Source organism: Tympanuchus pallidicinctus, unplaced genomic scaffold (assembly GCF_026119805.1).
Source record: "Tympanuchus pallidicinctus isolate F22 unplaced genomic scaffold, pur_lepc_1.0 scaffold2, whole genome shotgun sequence".
Classification (NCBI taxonomy): Eukaryota; Metazoa; Chordata; class Aves; order Galliformes; family Phasianidae; genus Tympanuchus; species Tympanuchus pallidicinctus.
The window spans coordinates 36065282-36077937 of NW_026294721.1; the positions used below are offsets into that span (position 1 = coordinate 36065282).

General features: G+C 39.1%; 1 protein-coding gene across 5 annotated transcripts in view; it reads right to left on the minus strand.

Annotated features, from left to right (window-relative positions):
* Positions 1-12656, minus strand: part of TNIP3 (TNFAIP3 interacting protein 3) — a 60572-nt gene that overhangs the window by 21169 nt on the left and 26747 nt on the right. For all 5 annotated transcript variants that reach the window (XM_052681621.1, XM_052681620.1, XM_052681622.1 and 2 more), the window contains exons 6-10: positions 12292-12357; positions 11050-11181; positions 7703-7831; positions 3833-3946; positions 757-882 (exon numbers count right to left, since the gene is read on the minus strand). In XM_052681621.1, the coding sequence (XP_052537581.1) occupies positions 757-882; positions 3833-3946; positions 7703-7831; positions 11050-11181; positions 12292-12357 (567 nt within the window). The remainder of the gene's footprint in view (positions 1-756; positions 883-3832; positions 3947-7702; positions 7832-11049; positions 11182-12291; positions 12358-12656) is intronic.

Consider the following 12656-nt stretch of genomic DNA (forward strand, 5'->3'; position numbering starts at 1 on the left):
GCCCTAATACTAATGCTGGCTCATGCCTGGGCTGAGAACAAGGCAATGTTGCAGTTTCTGTTTCACAACAAAGTTGGGGCAGACAAAAAAATCATCACAGAACATTTTGGTAATCAGCCGTTCTTTTAAGCTATTGCACAATTTTGTTGAGAGAGGAAACCTCAGCATTTCATCATTTTTAAATGGGGTTGAGAAAGCTTAAAGTTTTACATGCCATGACTTCGCCTTGGCTTCCTGAATGTCTGTGAACAGAATACTGACACTACTCCGAAGAGATAAAAAGGATGTTGCAATAACAAATTATTCTAGAGGCTGCTCAGCTAATTTGCATGGAGACATTTATTTTTTTTCCTCAGTGATATTAATATTACTCCGTAATTCCAAGACAGAGGTCAAGACACTTTACAGACATTTTTCATTTCAAAAGCTGGTTCAATGTCATGACTCTAATATCAAGTGCCAGAAAAACAATCAGGAGCCCTCTAGATTGTTTTCGATTTTCCTCTCCATTTTAAGATATGTTTGAGGATTTTTTGCAGTAAACACTCCCCTCATCTGCTTAATTTGGAAGTTGTCTCTAATCATTTCTCATCTTCTTAACTCATTACTTCAGAATGATTTCATCCCAGGTGGTGACCTCACATAAAATTCAATGTCAATTAATAGGAGCCAGAAAGCCTTGGGTTGTGTGGAGAGTGAGAAAATAAAAATAAAATACGCATGTGTTGGCAAGAGCATCTTTCTTTTGACTCATACCTGTGAGTTTAGTTTATTCAGTTGAGTCTGTAATCTCTCATTAGCCTTCTGCAATGCTTCTTTCTCCTCATTAAGTCTTTCTCTGTCAGATCTCTCCTTTCTGAAGTCCTCTTCATATATTTGTACCTGCAATCATTATGACCAAGTCTGTGAATTTCAGCAGAGCCACACAGAAATTTTAATCCACTTTTTTGTGTGTGTGGTTGCTTTTTAAACATTTGTCAACCAGAAGGTTGCATCCAGAAAGGATCCTTACAATCCTGCAACCAAAATACTTTCCTCCATCTTTTTTTTTAAATTAAAAATAGCAAATGAAGAGTCTCCAGTGGCACATATCAACTGAAACAGTCCACAGCTTCATTGTTCATAGACACATGTAATTACTGGGGAATATCCATTTTAAAGACTATAAATAGGATTGCAATGATTAAAGACATGGATATTTTTAGGGAATAAACAGTAGTTTAAAAAAAAAAAATAAAAATCCCTTTTTTCCCTCAATCTTCTTTTCAATTACAAGCCCTTGCAATTCCCCCCTGTACCTCAGTGAGCATCATGGTGGAGGCAAAAGGTGTCGGCATAGCACAAAAAAACAACTTCCAGCACACAGTCCGACATACCATTATCATTTTATCCAACCTATCAATGAACAGCTATGATTAAATAATGTCCTGCCTTTTCCATAACCATTAAACAGCACTGAACACAACATGACAAGATCAGCCTTGTGCCTGTCTTGTTTTACGCCCTGTAGTTTTACTTTATACGTTGCTCTAACCATCTAACATTGGTGCAGATCAAAGGATTAAGCTGCACAGAAATACTGGTACTATTTAGAGCTGTGACCAGAAGACCTGGACGAGTCAGGACTGTCAAGAAGTTTAGACCTTGCCTGAAACACTGTAGGAAGAAATCTGCAGGAGGATGCCTTGCCCTAGAAGCTTGAAAAGGGATGAGAAAAAATAATTGGCCAGTTTACCTTTTGTCTGTGATATGGGACCTCTGATCCCCCCTCTCTAACAGCTGCCTACCCATCTCAGCAAAGGGGCAGAGGGGATCATTGACACATAATTCAGAATGCAAACATAGGGCTTTGACCCAGTTCCTAGAAGACAAACTATCTTTTGATACTGAGGAATACAATATCTTTTCTCTTCTTATGTCATATGGGGTCATAGCTCTGCATCCTGTTTAAAAAACATCCGACCTCCCAGGGCACAGACAGCAAATGTATTCAGAAGCAAAATACAAGTCCATAAGTTAATTGATATCAAGCTGGCTGACTTTAGTTCCTCAGCTAATGGACACACATCCACCTAGTGTGAACTTAGAGGTTGGTGGTACTTCCACAGACAATACAGAAATACAGCAGAAATACATTGGAGTGGGAATGACCATCAGAGCTTCCAGGAGTCCTTTTGTGTCCTTGCAGTTGGCCACTAAAGTCTGCTAACAGTCTACTTGCAGAGTTTCTTTGCTGCAGTTCAAGCTCTGCCCACCGCACAGACCTAGTTTGCTTTTTGCTGGCAGCAGTATTATGACTTCACAGGAAGACTAAAGAAATGTTAATGCCTCAGGGAACAAAAAAAGTCAACACAGGGCTCCATAAATTATTTTCATGACTTGCCTGTTGCAGCTAATTTTTGCAAGGTTTTTAGGGCCCAGAGGCCCCCCACTAGATATAATCCCTTTCCTGAATAACACGGTGTAAAAACGAACAAAGGCTTTCTGTGTGGCCACGTGGAGTCTCAGCTCCACTGCCTGTGGCTGATGGAGGCATGAGTGCTGTGATCCCCTGAAACAGAATGCAAAGCTGTCAGCTACTGACGTGCAGATTTCTTGTATCCCTGTCCATCTACACACATCTCAGCGTTTCCTCATTTCTTCTTTCCTGCTTTGCTCTCTGCTCTCTCACTTCCCTCTCAGCTGTAGGGATCTGTTGAAGCTGCAAGAGAGCAAACTTTGTCATGGTTTTGTCAATATTCTCTTGCACAGAGAAAGGGAGGGACACCTCCCAAGGAATGAATGCCTTCAACTCGTCTGTAGTGGCCATCTTGGCTGATGACAGCCAAGATCTGGTGAGACTGTCACATCACTTTTCATCCCAAGGATGCCTTTCCCTGTAAAGCTAAAGCCTCTTGCTCCACTCTGTGCAAAAGGAAGTTTGGATTCACTGTACTGATTTATAGAACCAGAAAAATCAATTCATAAAATGGTTACCCCATGAGAATTCTGAAAAAATTTGGTTTACTCTATTTTATTGTGGAGAATGAAATAACTCATTACTGTACAATCAAGTACAGGATTTTATTTTCCAGCATGTGGCAAGCATTACATTAGAGAGCAAACTCTGGCTCTGCTGTCAAACGTGACAGAAACAAGTATTTTATTTCTATTGAATAAAATTTCCATTCTGATCATATCCATTTGTGTGTCAATAATGTTAACCTTAACACTGTCCAGAATGACTGACCTAAACTGCAAAACTATCTGTAAAGTATCATGCTTTAACCAGATTCTTTCATGTGCAGACAGAGAGTGCACAAAGCACTTGAATAGCTTAAAATGAACATTAAAAAAAATAAATACACTTCCCTATAGTCACAGGCATACAAGTTATGGATGCAAATGTTTTGCCTCATACTTTAAAACACTGCAAGACCAGCACTAATGAATTGTTTTGAGAATCCTGGTCTTGGCAAATTAAGCTTTCAACTTCAACAAAATAAGAAACAGAAGACACAAGTGACCAATCCATCAGTAACTGATGAAGTACATCAGTCTCTCTGGATGAATTCAGCCCATAGCAAGAGGCTGCCAGGACAGCTCCAAGAACCACAAATGCCATTTTGCCGCCTGAAGTCCAAGACAAGGCTTTGCTCCAGATCTTTGCAAGGACTCAGTTTCACTTTATGGACTCTGCTGTGATGACAGCATTTTAGAAAAAACCAGTTTTAATAGCGTAGAGCTCCTACAGCTTCCCTTCAAAAGTACTATATGAGTCAACTAGATACTGCTCTTGGGAGTGAAGGCAAAAGCATGAAATTCAGCCAGGCTTTCTCTTAGCCATTCTTACCTGTTGTCTGAGAACTTCAAGTTGGGTTCTCATGTCACCAAAGCTGTTCTTGTCACCAGTCTCTGAAGGAGTCCTAAGAACAGATGAGTTCTTTTCCAACACATCCAGAAGGGCCTGCAACATAAAACATGACACTCACTACTGAGACTCACCACATCAGAAAAAGTTATTTCAATCCATTATAATGTTTTCTGTTTAAATAAACAGATTAGAGTGAGTCACCGCATTTTCCTTCACTTACAGTTGCTTCAGTTATACACACAATGTTAACTCACTAACAGTAACGTGTATGCATGCCTAAGTCCAAATTTTCCAAGTGCCCACACTGCATTCATGAATCTGAGACAGCACAGTTTAGAAGACTGTGTTTGTACTTGCAACTACAACCAACAAATAACAGTGAACATCACAGCTGCAATTCTCATCCAGAAATGTCATTTTACCTGTGTAAATCAGAATTTGGGAAAACCAAGGGAGGTGTCTAAATTCATCTGGGTCCAAAAACAGACAACCCAAGACTGTATAAAGAAGCATTCCGCCATATCCTCCTACACGTGTAACTATAGTAAAGCCTGATCAAAACACCCTCTGCAGAAGGAGCTCAGACTTCTTCAACTAGAACCAAAGGGAAAACTCCCTTTGAAAGGAAGTTATGTAGTCTCTGTAATTTGTCACTAGAGGGAGTTATGTATACGCACACTGCACAGAATGTTCTTACATGCTATTTTTCAGTCAAATTCTGCTACTTAGAATGTTTTATTTAGTAGTATTCCACAGCAGTCCCTTGGACTGGAATAGTTTTTAAACTACTCTTACCACTTTTTGTCTATAACCACACACTATGCTCATGTATTTGTTTACTGTAGCACAAATACTGCAGTTTCAGTACTTTTCCATGTCTCTCTCAGGACGTATAGACTCAGCTAATTTCATTCATTTCAGAAGGCTCCATTCTTGCTTATGGTCCCCAGCTTCTCATGGCTGGCCACATACTATTCGTGTCTTAAGAGAAGGGGGAAGATCATTTTGGAAGAGGAAGAAGAAATAGGCAGGGAAAAAAAACCAACAGCATATAACGTAACTCAAGGATTAGTAGCATTACGGACTTCATTTTCAATGAAGTACCAAAAGGAGAACAACAACAACAACAATAACAACAACAACAACAACAAAAGCACTTCCTGCAAAGAATGCAGAAGAGAAAAGGGAGGCCTTTCATTTGATGAGCTAGTGTCAAAAGGATACTGCAGAAGATAAATAGGCATATAATAATGGTAAAGTTTGTGTACCATGTCATACGTGAATAAGATTGAACACAGATATGGGAGGATAAAGATACTAATAGCTCACTGGTTGATCTTCCTTTTGTCTATTCTGGCCTCTGCTAATCTCTCTCAGCATATGACACTTCAGCATTCTGCACAAATAGCAAAACAAATAAAAACAAACTTCACATTGGCATTTAGACTGGAAGTTGTTCACTAGCAGCCACAAGGAATGGAAGATAGAATGTATCATGAGCTGTATGTTGCACAATAAACTAAATCATAAAAGCTTCTTTCATCATCAAAATAAGGACAAAAGTATTATGCAGTGATGCTCTGAGCAAGACTAAAGATCATATCATCCAAGAAAAAGAATAACAGAGATCAGCTCCATGCAAGGAACACGTAAAAATGAGGAGGATCTCACGGCTCACAGAGTTAAATTCAGCTTACCTTCATGCAGTGTCAAATATTGTTCATTCAGAAATACTGAAAACCACAACCTGAAATTGCAAAATTAGCCACACAGAGTTTTCCTGAAATTTTCTATATCAAAAGGGGAAATGTGTGACCAAAAAATATCTAGCTTTATTCTCATAGTTATGAGAAGGATAAATAGGCCACGCATCTAGAAATACCTTAATCAAACCAGAATACATTTTTAGGCCTGGGAATAAATTCTGAAGAGAGTAGTCATAGAGACAAGAGAAAAGGGATGAAGCAAAGCACAGTTTAACCTGATATCTTTCATTAAAAATAAGTAAATAAATAAAAAATACAAAATAAAATACAAAATACAAAAAAAAAAAAAAAAAAAAAAAAAAAAAAAAAATAAAAAATACAAAAATTCACAGATTTTCTTAATGGGGAAATACATTCCAGTCTATGGTTGAAAAACATAACTGAGATGGTAATACAGCAAAATTATCCATTAAGTTAGAGAGAAATTGGTCTAATACTTTTACTGTATGGTGAACAGGAAAGTCAATACTGGGACATGGTATTGCAAACTATTCTGGCATTACAGAATCAGTTTCATAATACAAACATGAAAGCAGGATCAGACCAAACCCTGCATCATGGGCTCTCCAGATGACTGGATCAACATGAAGCCTGAAGTAAACGTACTTGGACACAGTACTAATGTCTTCAATAAAAAGGGAACTAAGCAACTGAAATGACTGAGGTGCAGAATCATACATATGAGCAAGTATAGTTGCGTATTAAGAGATCAAAAGAACTGGGTTAGCTTAACTAAACTGTCCTCTAGTGAAAATATGACTGCCCTGTGTAGCTAAATGTAAAAGTAGGGGTAACGGTAGGAGTGAAGGAGATCTGGTACCATAAGAACAAATGAGTATCAATTGGCCAGAATATATTCCTCCCAATTGAAAGAGATGAAGTGTCTAATGAAAACAGAGACAGAGTTCCAGAACAACCTTCCAAAAGACGCAGTGGAAGGAGTTTCAAGTAATTTTAATACAGAAGTTTGATTAGAATTTGTAAGAACTTCATGTCACTGAAATTGCAATAGCACAGTTTTATATACATTCACGACATGAGGTGTGAAGGATGCAGTTACACAGGAAATCAGCATCACTCATATTAGAAAACACATTGCATGAAATTGATGTTTCATTTAAAAGTACACTTTACTCACCCACATCTTAGTTCCAATAACATTATAAGAAAGCAAAACAAAATATTGAAGTGAGCTGTTTTTACCAAAAAAAAAAATGAAAGTACAGTAAGGTTTTGAGCAAGTCTTGCTAAAGCATTTCAGAATGAGTTAGAAATCATGAATTCTGTCAGATTTTAATATGACAGCGTTGCTTTTTTACCCTGACTTTTGCAGGTCCTCTAGCTTATGTTGCACTTAAAGACACACAGCAATGGTTACTGCAGTGCATTTCCTCAGGAAGCGTTTGTGGTTCACCATGAAATATAGAATTGTTAGGAAACACCCACTGCTTCACGCGATCTTCTGATCAAACTAAGTTACATTTATTACTTTCCCTCCAGTGGAAAGTTTAAACAAAAAACAAAAACCAAAAAACCTTGAGTTATATTATGGCAATTTCTTCAAAAATATATACACATGTACACGAGAATATGCATACACATGTGTATATGTATGCATACAAGAACAGGAGCATCTGTCTTGTAAAGAGAAGCCATTCTCTAACAAAACATATGTAAAACAAGTTTATAAACTAACTTTTTTAAAGCAGTGTTTCATTAGATGCATATGAAAGCCATTTCCTACTTCTGTTCTAACAAGGAGAAACCTAGAAAGAGCTTAAGAGTGGTACAGAGAAGTTTCACAGATGAAGCCAGAGATTTTCTTTCTTTAATCTTTGCAGTGCAAACTCTGCTGCCTGCCAAAGCAGCATGCCCAGGTATATGCTAAATTCAGTTCATGCTTGTTTCCCCAGCTCCCTGAATCAGCCATTTACAGATTAACTGTAATAGTTTGCTGCCATGAACAGACTGTCCACTCAGGATTGAGAAGAAGATCACCAGGTAGTGTCAATGCTTGATAGTAGAGGCCCTAGAATTAAAGGGAGAAGTGATTTTCTGACCAGTGCCTCATTTTTGTTCCTACCTTATTGAGACGACTTATTTCACACTCATAGTGCTCTTGTTTTCTTATCATTGATGCATTCTTCTGCTTCAGGAGCTTGTTTTCTTCCTTCATTTCATGCAGGGCTTCACTGAGGACCTTTGTTTCTTTCTGGGATGCAAAAACACAGAGAAATGCTGTTGAAATGCAGATGGAATCATTTTTCGAGAACAGTTTTCAGAATGTCTGCTGTCTGGCAGATGTGCTGAATTTCTGGTGTCCCAAACATAGCTGTGAAGGAAAGCGACAGGAAGACGGGTGGTTAGTAAAACCCAAATATGATAAAGTCTGTTGAAACCATTTTGACCACTCACCATATGATGAGATAGAGGCAAAATAGCAGACTAAATTCTCTACGATCTGTTGTTGCACAAAGGCATGAAAAAGCTGGCAGGCCAAGGCAAACAGTTGCATACAAATGACCATCCCAATCCTGCTTCAGGCTCATCTACCCATACCAGGGATAGAGGCTTGTGGAGTCCCAGTCATTCTCAGATTATGTAACATTGAAGATAAAACCACTTCTCAGTGTTAAATAGTCTGAGGGCTTGAGAAATTAAGGCAAGCCTAACCCTGCTCAAAAATTACCATGCTACCAATGAAGGCTTATAGAAACCCGCTTTTTTTACCCCATCACAGTTGTTGGTGCCTTGAACTTGACCCTTCTTGGTATGTCTGTCTACACTGTTTCCTTCAAGAAAGCTACCATGAAGATGTTCCTATTTGCAACAAGGCCTACAGTAGCCTTTCAAGATAGTATTGTAGGAATTATTAGGACAGATTTGTCAAATTAAGTTTGACTCCCTTTTCCTATTGCTTTCAATAATTTTCAGTTTACAGTGAAGGGAGCTAAGATTCAGATCACAGCCTGAAATAGCTGGTGACGTGTAAGATTTCCTCCTTTCTCTCCAAGGGAAAAGTTTCCTTGCTAGCCTGCTTTTATCGCATTGCCTGCTGGTTACATGCATTGAACAGAACTGTCTGTTCTACTAAAAACAAATATTTCAAATATACCTCTGCAGTTGCCTTATGTAATAAAGAAATGAAATCCAGCAATCACACATGTGATATTATATGAATGCTCTGTGCGACAGGCATACCTCTGTGCAGCTACGAGGCATTTATGTTTGAGCTCATGAGATATGAATCGCAGTATACATAACAAGTCATTGAGAAACACCCTCAAGAAACTGGCACTTATGCAAGGAGGTAGCTTTATTTTTCTTTGTTCCGCATAGGAGCTCGGGAGCTTGCTCAAGTTGGTATGCTTGAAGATATTAAAATAAAAAACAATAGCAAAAATTAAATTTCTGATAGGCTTTTATTATATTCTATGCTTCACCATTACCACCCTCTTTCCCTAGCTCCTGGCACACATTCTTCTCCAGGATTGATAGCTTAGAGAACTTGGCTATTTGCAAGTAAAGATTTCCGGTTTGTTGAGGTTTTTGAACCATTCACATTCTTCTTATTCAACTCTGAATTTTAGGCGTTCTGGCACCTAGATTTTACCATAAGTCTTTGGTCGCTGCCTATGGCCATATAGTCAAGCCCAAAAGGAGACAAAAAATGTGCATTTCCAAAAGAATCGGTTTTCCTCTGTGGGCCACAGAGGTCATGGGAACAGATAGCTAAGTTCACAACATTGTCTTTCGGAGACATACTTTCAGATTCATCAAAAAAGGAAACAGCCCTCTAAGACAGCAGTAGTGGATAATCTACCCCGGGACTATTAGCTGCTGCTGGCTTTCCTAAATGGGTCAGGAAAGTATGCAGAGAATGGCTTCTCTGCTGCTACTCTACTATGGCTGTGGGATTAGATAAGCAATTAGAGAGCAAACACTCTTCTCTGGCAATAGCTTTCTGCAGCTTCTCCCAGCTCTGTGGCTATGGGATGGGATGTGGAACCTTTGAAAAAGAAACTACTGCTAACTTCTAAGAAATTTTATATGTATATATGTATATATATTATTTATATATATATGTATGTATGCATGCATGCATTTAACAAAATATAAATGCTGTTATAAAGAATGTTAAATGCTTTAGAAAAAAATATATAGCCCTACAAATCTAACCTTGGTAAATTTATCAGCCTGGGTCCCTTCAGACTGCTGAATAATAAAGACAAATCTTGTTCATGTGCTTTCAAGCTGAATAACTTTAAGCATTTATTTGGATCATCCCCTGGAATTGCTTTTTCTTCATCTAACCCCATGGGCAGCCTGGGTTGATGTGGGTATTAAAAATCATGTTGCTCATTCAAAATCCACTGCTTTTATCAGCTACATCTGCAAGGGTACAGATCTTCTGCACCCCTGCAGCTCGTCCAGCAGGTAAAGAAATTCAAAGGGAAGAGAAGCACTTTCTGGTTGTTGACTGTATAATTTGTAAAGAAACTGCTGAACTGAGACTGGCACATGTAAGAGGTTTCTGGAGTACAGAGTTATTTTGTTCATTATTTGCGTATGTAGTTAGAAAAATAAAAATATAAATGGAGAGCACACCCTTTTAGAAAGCTAGGTATTTTTCACAGCTATCACATTGTAAAGGGTGAGCAATAAAAACTGTAGTAATACAAGGAAGAAGATGAACTGTCTCACCTTGTCTGCACACTGAGGGTAAACACAGGCAGTGATTCAGCACATTCATAATGGCACGGTTTGCTTTAAAGCCTGGAAAGGGTTTGTGGATTTACTTTAGAGGGAACGCTTCAGGGATCTGACTTCCAGTGTGCATCTCTATGCCACTGCCTAAGGACTCCTGAGAGAGGTTCCTGACTATTCTCAGGGCAAGGTGAATGCTTCTCTAGAACAGAGAGCTACAACCGATCAGCCCCATTGCTTTCAGCACTTAATACCTTAATCTTTAAGGGGACCTAAGACAGCTAGTTGTAAACTGTTGAAGCTAGCCCACATGTAAAAATGTGTATCAAAAAGTGGGGTATGGAGTTCAGTTCATTACTGCCAAGCATTTTAAATAAACCTGCAGCTTTTCCACTGAAAGTCTCTGTAGTACTTTCTTTCACTGAGCACTCAAAGAAATTTACCCTGAAATTAACACTTAGGCAGAACACCTCTGCACTGTACACATCAATCTGTCCTTTATTCCCACACACAGACTACTGCTGTGCAGTCTGACAATTTTTATGCAAATGACTGTCTCACCACGTAGTTCTCTGATCAGACACTGCCTTGAGTCCAGTACCGAAGAGCCCAACACCACAACTCCATCTACCGGTTGTACAACAACCCATGCCATGCACCTCGCTAGAAGAGAGAAAAGGCAGGACAGCATTCAGCGCTGGGTAAGAGAATGCACCCTCCTACCATTTCCTGTGATGGTGTGTCTCTGTCCAGGATCTGCAACCTCTCCTTCTCTGGAGGATGTCGATGTCTTTCTTCCTCCAGCTCACTGACTCTCTTCTCTGACACGTGCAGTTTTGCTTTCACTTCTGCCAGCTGAAAGGCAAGTAACGTACCATGGTGGGCTGCCTGTGCATCCTAAGGGGCTCAGCACACCAAAGGTGCCACAGCACCCCTTCAGCTCTCACTAGACTGGTGTAAAGGAGTGGGTCTGTTTGGCTGTAAAGTTCTCAATTGCTTATTTCTCTCCCCACCTCCCTGACTCCAAGCTTTGCTGCTCTGTTTGAAGAGTCTTAGTAACTCTGGGCAATTGCTTTCATGGTGCTCAATCAGCTGACTCTTGCACTGATTTTGCTGCCAAAGCACAGCTACTAAGGGGTTGTTCCTCTGTATGAATTCATTTTAATGTTCTTTTCTCTTTGCAACATGGACCAGGTCTGCTCTAGTACACATCCAAAGCAATGTAGACAGAGGCACAAAAATGTGTTATATTAAATGAGGAAGAGTCATTTGAATTCTCCTCTTCTCTGAGGAATTCTCTGAATTCTCCTTCTTCTCTGATCTTCTTTGGAGGGAGAGGGGGAAGAAAAATCAAGGAAGAAATTATCTGGATCTCAGTAAAACTTACTGGAACATATTAGAGAGAAAATTTTCCTGATAAGTACATGAGGTCACTCATCCAACTTCCTTCCCATAGAAGGAAATAAGAGATGAGAAGTGTCAGCTTACAAAGAGATTTGGTTTTTGGAGTATCGAAAGAAATTGCTAGCACTCCATTAATAAACCAGAGTGGTAAGTACCATGAAAGGTGGGACAAGAACCAAAAGACACATAGTGATGTGGATCAGTGGCTGGATGCATCAGACACCACAAGTTACTTTTCAGTCATCTGTGCTCTGAAGTGTGCCCTTTTGGAGGATATGATGTTCTCTGCTGTCATGTCCAGCCCGGTTCCCTACTTAGAGAGATGGGCTACTTCTGTACTCTCTTGTTATTTTATCCCACTGAAGATTGTGCATGCATTATCTTTACTTGTATGTGATGAAGTATTTTTACCTATGTAAGCTAAAGACAAAGTAAATATTATGCTTCCTGCCCCCATCCCTTCAAAAGATACTCACTACAGATATGCCAGCTAGTTTTTAAGCTGAATTAACTAGCAGCAGGTGACATTCATATTCCAATAGAAGTAATCAGCATCGTTACCTGTTTTTCATAAAGCTGTTTCATGGTTCTAAATTGATGATCCCATTGCTTGTTCACCTCCAGAAGCTGTAATGATCAGGAAGTCACAGTAAATAAGTCTTATTTCAACACTGTCAATACATAAAAAAGACTGGCATTCTGGTACTCAAACTGTGTGTTCACAGTCTCCTTGTTATCTGGCCAGTTCATATCAAAGAAAGCAAATGGAAAGTTTTGCAAGCTTTATGGCCCATCTGTCAGTTATTTGCTATTTCAGTTACAGAACATGAATGTTCAGGAAGTGGAAATCAGAAAACATGCAAATATACAATAAATTACCGGTGAATCACTAGCAAGACTGAACAAACCCCCAAGATGCAGTTCCT